The sequence below is a fragment of the Theropithecus gelada genome, unplaced genomic scaffold (assembly GCF_003255815.1).
Source record: "Theropithecus gelada isolate Dixy unplaced genomic scaffold, Tgel_1.0 HiC_scaffold_563, whole genome shotgun sequence".
NCBI classification, from domain to species: domain Eukaryota; kingdom Metazoa; phylum Chordata; class Mammalia; order Primates; family Cercopithecidae; genus Theropithecus; species Theropithecus gelada.
The window spans coordinates 1-6,896 of NW_020262262.1; the positions used below are offsets into that span (position 1 = coordinate 1).

Here is a 6,896-nt window from a genome sequence, read left to right on the forward strand (position 1 = left end):
GGAAGGAAGGAAGGAAGGAAGGAAGGAAGGAAGGAAGGAAGGAAGGAGGGAAGGAAGGAAGGAAGGAAGGAAGGAAGGGAGAGAGAAAGAAAAGGAAAAAAAAAGAAAAGAAAAGAAAGGGAAGGGAGTGAGTGCCCTTAGCTCCATCTAGCTCCAAATTCAATCTGAGAAGAGGCAATGTGTGAGCTAAAAATGACTTCTCAGCAAACCAAACCACCACAACTGAGCTTACAGTAGGAAACAGCAAGGCCCAATGGAAATGTTCCATTAGTATTTAAAAAGCAACAAGAAATAAGTAAAATTAATATTTTATTTAACTTGCTATTTTCAAGATACTATCATTTCAACTTGTAATTAATAGGAAAGCTACTAATAAAATATTTTACATTTTTTCATACTAAATTTTCAGAATTGGCATCCATTGTATACTTAACAGCTCATCTTAATTTGCACCAGCCACATTTCAAGTACGTCATAATTGCCACATGTAGCCAGTGGCTACCATATCGGACATTGCAGGTCTACAGATTAGCAAAGGTGTCACAAATTTGCTGATTCGAGATGAATTTTGAGGAACCTTGCAAAACTAGTGCTTCTTTTCCACTTTAAATTCATACCTGATTCTCTTTTCCCTGTCCTTTCATTTTAAACAGTTATTTATTACTTAAACAAAAGTATAACCTGCCATTATTTTCATAAACCATTTTTTTCTCCTTCCCCCTAAGAAGAAAAACACAAACACCACCACCAAAAAAGCACAAAGCTAAAAGCATTTTCTACTAGGTTGAACTATATGAGACTGCCAATAACCACAGTTTTAACAAACATTCCAAATGGTTCAACCTCACTTCTTGGAGACCTTCCAGAAACCTAATCAGTGGCAACTGATGGAAAAAATAAGTTTCTGCAATGCATTTGAAGGTTAGCAGTGAAAATTTTAAAACCATATTCAGGAGTGTTTGTAGTCTATAGATAATAACAATATTTTAAAACCAAATGTGCTATGAGGATATGGCATGAACTCGGCTCACTGCAACTTCTGCCTCCCAGGTTCAAGTGATTCTCCTGCCTCAGCCTCCGGAGTAGCTGAGATTAGAGGCGCCTGCCACTACACCTGGCTAATTGGCTAATTTTTGTATTTTTAGTAGAGAGGGGGTTTCACCATGTTGGCCAGGCTGGTCTCAAACTCCAGACCTCAGGAAATCCACTTGCCTTGGCCTCCTAAAGTGCTGGGATTACAGGCATGAGTCACCTCGCCCAGCCAAAAGGAAATATTTTTTAAATTATCACGCAACCCTGCAGATTGGGCCTGCTTATATTCTGTCTCCAATCTCACTGGGCCCTCCATGCTATTCCATTCTTTTATAATTCCTTAGTTCTCCCTCTCATTCTCTCCAACAGCTTTTCCACCTAGAGAAAACACGAGCCATCAGTAAGCTTCAACTAATTTTCATCTTTTCACTAACAATTGTCAAGTTTTATTTTAACAAGTACTATCATACTATTAAATAATGCAATGTAACTGGTATTATCATACCATCAAAGAATGATAGTATGATAGTACTATTTATTATTGTATTACCCAGTGACCAACAGTGTCTGAATCATGATACAGCTCAATAAACATATACTGAATAAATACATGAGTAATGGAGCAACCATTTGATAGATTTATATAGTACTGAGCTGTGCAATGATAAAACAAAATCACCGTTCGTTGTTTTTAATCTTCCACTCATTCAAGTTACGGCACGGACCGAATCATTACTTCTTCCACCGGGAAAAAAAATTGCAAAGTATAATAATTATATTGTTAAAGGAAAAGACAAATGCATCTGATTAATACATACAAACATCATCCCTATAAATACCATCCCAAAATATTACCTTTTAAGTTCCTGTTCCAGTTTTTCTATTTGTTTTTTGCCTGAATTCAGTTGTCCTTCCTGGAAATTCACTTGTGACTCCTTGACTTGAAGTTCATGAGAAATCTTCTGCTTAGTTTTCTCCAGACTTTCACATATTTCCATCAATCTTTGATTCTCCCTTTTCAGGTTTGTACCCTCAGTTTTTTCATTTTCCACCTAATAAGAATTGTTCAGAAGACAATAACTACCCTATTTTGTGAATTTACCAAGTATTATTGGTAGACCTGAGTCTAACATTGACTACTAAAATCCTGAGATACAGCTGCAATAAGCCATATGAACACAGAAATTTTAGATGATCACACTTTAAAGCCAATACATAGGCAACTTCTATGAAGTCATGTATTAAATCATCTTTGGCCAGACACACCCATCCTAGAAAGGGAGGCTTTACTATCCTTTCAAAAATGAAAAAATAGGAAATAAATCCTATAAATCTCCCTTAACAATTCATTTTCTTTTTTTTTTTTTTTTTTTTTTTTTTTTTTTGAGACAGAGTCTCGCTTAGTCGCCCAGGCTGGAGTGCAGTGGCGCGATCTCGGCTCACTGCAAGCTCCGCCTCCCGGGTTCACGCCATTCTCCTGCCTCAGCCTCCCGAGTAGCTGGGACTACAGGCGCCCGCCGCTTCGCCCGGCTAATTTTTTGCATTTTTAGTAGAGACGGGGTTTCACCATGTTAGCCAGGATGGTCTCGATCTCCTGACCTCGTGATCCGCCCGCCTCGGCCTCCCAAAGTGCTGGGATTACAGGCGTGAGCCACCGCGCCCGGCAACAATTCATTTTCAAGTTTGGCTGCTAAAACCAATTATTGTTAGAAACCAGAAAATTCTCCCAAAAGCAAAAACCTTTTAGAAGCAATGACTGTATCACTATTTAGTTGGCTAATACGGAGGTAATTTTTTAAAAGTACTGTTTAGTTTTCATTTACTAGACCTGAAAAGGTTGAGGAACACCAAGGTAAAAAGGCCAGTCTAAGAAAGCCACATCCATTTAACTGCAAAATGCTCTAACACTGTCTCCAGATTAGGAGCAGAGACCTTTTGCCTTGTTGCTATGCAGTGCAAAAGCAATCCCCAATTCATGGTCCCACACGGAAGATGAAATGGAATTGGAAGGTGAAATGGAATTCAGTAGCGCTAAATATTAGCAGGTAAGCAGAAATGAGGGCAGAATTAGAGAAAATTAAAAACAATTAAAATTAAAATCACTCAAAAAAAAGAAGGGAATTGGGGCCAGTGTCGGGAGGGCGGGGGTGAAATTACCACCTGAAGATAGCAAAATCATTTTTCTCTAAATGTAAAGAAGAGGAAATAATTAATCCAAAAATGAGTGAACAGTTTTAAATACCAGCACTTCTGTGATAATAATGAGTGAACAGCTACAAATCCAGAGCTTCAGGGGTACCTTCTGTTTTTGCTTCTGCAGCGCAGCCTCCAGACTGTCAAGCTGAAACTGCCTTTGCTGCTTTTCCTTCTTCAGTTTGTCAAGCTGTCCTTCAAGCTCTTGAATTTTCTGAAGAGCTCTTGTAGGCAGGCCTTCTTTCCATTCTTCCAAAGCCCAGCTCATTTTGTTCTCCCTTCTTTATTACTCCAACATTCATAAATAAACTGAAAAGAATAACCAGACTGTTGGTCTAACACAGTAAAAGGAAACAAACTCTCAGAAATTAATTAATCTATCTAACCACCCCTAAAAATCAAGTTTCAAGACCACATTTCAAAAGATAACAAAGTGGGCGCGGTGGCCCACGCCTGTAATCCCAGCACTTTGGGAGGCCGAGGCGGGCGGATCACAAGGTCAGGAGATCGAGACCACGATGAAACCCCGTATCTACTAAAAATACAAAAAAAAAAAAACTAGCCGCGCGCTAAAATTAGGCGCGGGTGCCTGTAGTCCCAGCTACTCAGGAGGCTGAGGCAGGAGAATGGCCTGAACCCGGGAGGCGGAGCTTGCAGTGAGCCGAGATCGCACCACTGCACTCCAGCCTGGGCGACAGAGCCAGACTCTGTCTCAAAAAATAAAATAAAATAAAATAACAAAAGATAACAAAGTATAAAATCTATCTTCTCCATCCCCTGAAAGGTGGCAACCAGTAACTGATTCTTAAGTACATAGTATCCTGCTTGTTTTCCTTTTGCTTTCTGATTTTCTTATTTCTCGGTGTTGACTTCTTATATCACTACCTGCTTTCTACTGCTCAGTTTTTTCATTATACAAAACATGGGGCAACAGCAATGCAAGATGGCAGTCACCACAGTATCAGTAGTAAAAGTCTCTTGAAGTTTCCAAGTTTTAGAAGAACTCAAAGAAGGCCAGAAAGGAGTAGGAGATGGCATAGTTAGCTGAGGTTTAAAAGATGACGAAGATCTAGCACAATAGCACAAGATGGACAGGGATGATAACTGGGCCTCCAAGAATGATTTAGGAAAATCACATATACGGACTTAAAATAGAATGTAGCCTAAATGCCCAGAAGCACCCTGCCTTTGTAAGATTTGTAACAAAAATTAATATAAATGAGGTTAATAGTTCTAATGGAGTGGTAGACCAAAGAGCTGTATCAGTGCTAGCAAAATGGCAGAATTCATGTAGCATCGAAGTTGTCCTGCAAGAGCTTTGGTGCCTAATGATGTCTAAAGAAAATATGAAACTTCTTCAGCTGCCTGAAGGACAGGGTTACAGCAGTTAATCAAAAAGAAAAACCATAGGCCCTTCCCCTTCCCATCCCTCATTCAATTTAAACAGTCTTCATATTCCACAGTAGTAAATTTTCTAGATACGTCTTGTAGACCCCAAAGGACTGGAAAGGAAGCTCCCATTCAAAGGAAATTTATCTTAAAATACTGTAAATTACACTAATTTTTTGTCCATTTTAAATATGTTAGTTGTGCTATAACAAATCATCCTGCCATGTGTAACATCCTGTCCACATATTTGAATTTCTAGGATCAAGAAAGTATATTTAAATTGATTCCCATCATAACTGGTGAAGTCCGTGTAACTCAACTGTGAAAAGACATATCACATAATCACCTTGCTGCTGATTAAATGGCCTGCGGCCTCTGCCTTCTCCTGTGGGATTACTGCTGGGTATACGGGGTACTCTGTCTGCACCCCTGGTTTCCAAAAAATTGAGGAGAAGAGACTCCCCTCCAACTCATTCTATGAGGCCAGCATCATCCTGATACCAAAACCTGGCAGACACAACAAAAAAAGAAAACTTCAAGCCAATACCCTTGGATCAACAACGATGCAAAATTCCTCAACAATATACTTGCAAACCAAGTCCAGCAACACATCAAAAAGTTAATCCACCATGATCAAGCAGGCTTCATCGCCAGGATTCACAGTCGGTTGAACATACACAAATCAATAAATATGATTCATCACATAAGCATAGCTAAAGACAAAAATGACATGATTACCTCATGTAGAAAAGCTTTCATTAAAAATTCAACACCCTTTCATGTTAAAAACTCTCAATAAATTAGGTATTGAAGGAACATACCTCAAAATAATAAGAAGCCATCTATGACAAACCAACAGCCAACATCATACTGAATGGGCAAAAGCTGAAAGCATTCCCCTTGAAAACTGGCCCACAAGGCAAGAATGCCCTCTTCCACTACTCCTATTCAATATAGTATTGGAAGTCCTGGCCAGAGCAACCAGGCAAGAGGAAGAAATAAAAGGCATCCAAATAGGAAGAGAGGAAGTCAAACAACCCCTGTTTGCAGACAATGTGATCCTACATCTAGAAAACCCCATAGTCTTGGCCCAAAAGCTCCTTCAGCTGATAAAAACTTCAGCCAACTCTCAGGATACGAAAATCAATATACAAAAACCACGAGCATTCCTATACACCAACAATAGCCAAGCCAAGATCCAAATCAAAAATGCAATCTCATTCACAATTGCCACAATATGAATAAATCACCTAGTAATACAGCTAACCAGGGAGGTGAAAGATCTGTAAAAGAAGAATTAGAAGACTAGACACGGTGGCTCGCGCCTGTACTCCCAGCACTTTGGGAGGCCAAGGTGGGCAGATCACCTGAGGTCAGGAGTTAGAGATCAGCCTGGCCAACATGGTGAAACCTCATCTCTACTAAAAATAGAAAAATTAGCCCAGTGTGGTGGCGGGCGCCTGTAAACCCAGCTACTCAGGAGGCTGAGACAGGAGGATCACTTGAACTTGGGAGGCAGAGGTTGTAGTAAGCTGAGATGGCACCACTGCACTCCAGCCTGGGCAACAAAGAGCAAAACTCCATCTCAAAAAGAAAAGAATTAGAAAACACTGCTCGAAGAAATCAGAGATGACACAAATGGAAAAACATCCCATGCTCATGAGTATGAAGAATCAATATCATTGAAATGGCCATAATGCCCAAAGCAATTTACAGATTCAGTGCTATTCGTATCAAACTAACAAAGACATTGTTCACAGAACTAGAAAAAACTATTTTAAAACTGATATGGAACCAAACACAAGCCCAAATAGCCAAGGCAAGTCTAGGCAAAAAGAACAAAGTTGAGAGCTTCATGTTACTCTACTTCAAACTAAACTACAGGGCTACAGTAACCAAAACAGCATGGTACTAGTACAAAAACAGACACATAGAACAATGGAACACAATAAAGAGCCCAGAAATAAGCCACACACCTACAACCATCTGATCTTTGACAAAGCTGACAAAAACAAACAATGGGGAAAGGATTCCCTATTCAATAAATGAGATAGCTGGCTAGCCATATGCAGAAGAATGAAAATGGACCCCTTCCTTACACCATATACAAAAATTAATTCAAGATGGATTAAAGACTTAAATGAAAAACTCCAAACTATAAAAACCACAGAAGACAACCTAGGCAATACCATCCTGGACACAGGAATGGCAAAGATTTCAAGACAAAGACACCAAGAGCAATCACAACAAACGCAAAAACTGACAAATGGGATCTAATTAAA

The 6,896-nt window shown here is 39.5% G+C and overlaps 1 protein-coding gene and 1 pseudogene across 1 annotated transcript; one reads left to right on the forward strand and one right to left on the reverse strand.

The window, feature by feature from the left end:
- Positions 1–1,727: 1,727 nt before the first annotated feature.
- LOC112617884 (centromere protein F-like) lies at positions 1,728–3,536 on the reverse strand. Its single transcript, XM_025374533.1, has 2 exons — positions 3,332–3,536; positions 1,728–2,084 (listed from the first exon to the last, which is right to left on the reverse strand). The coding sequence occupies exons 1-2, from the start codon at positions 3,491–3,493 to the stop codon at positions 1,884–1,886; spliced, it is 363 nt and encodes a 120-aa protein (XP_025230318.1). The 5' UTR covers positions 3,494–3,536; the 3' UTR covers positions 1,728–1,883.
- A 632-nt stretch (positions 3,537–4,168) lies between these two features.
- Positions 4,169–4,616, forward strand: LOC112617883 (annotated as a pseudogene).
- The last annotated feature ends 2,280 nt before the right edge of the window (positions 4,617–6,896 follow it).

What these genes read in the sequence shown, in the direction of transcription:
- LOC112617884 (XM_025374533.1), bottom strand. Translation starts at nt 3,493, where the DNA reads ATGAGCTGGGCTTTGGAAGAATGGAAAGAAGGCCTGCCTACAAGAGCT. An exon ending in TGCAGAAGCAAAAACAGAAG is followed by an intron (nt 2,085 to 3,331) that starts GTACCCCTGAAG and finishes AATTCTTATTAG; the next exon opens with GTGGAAAATGAAAAAACTGA.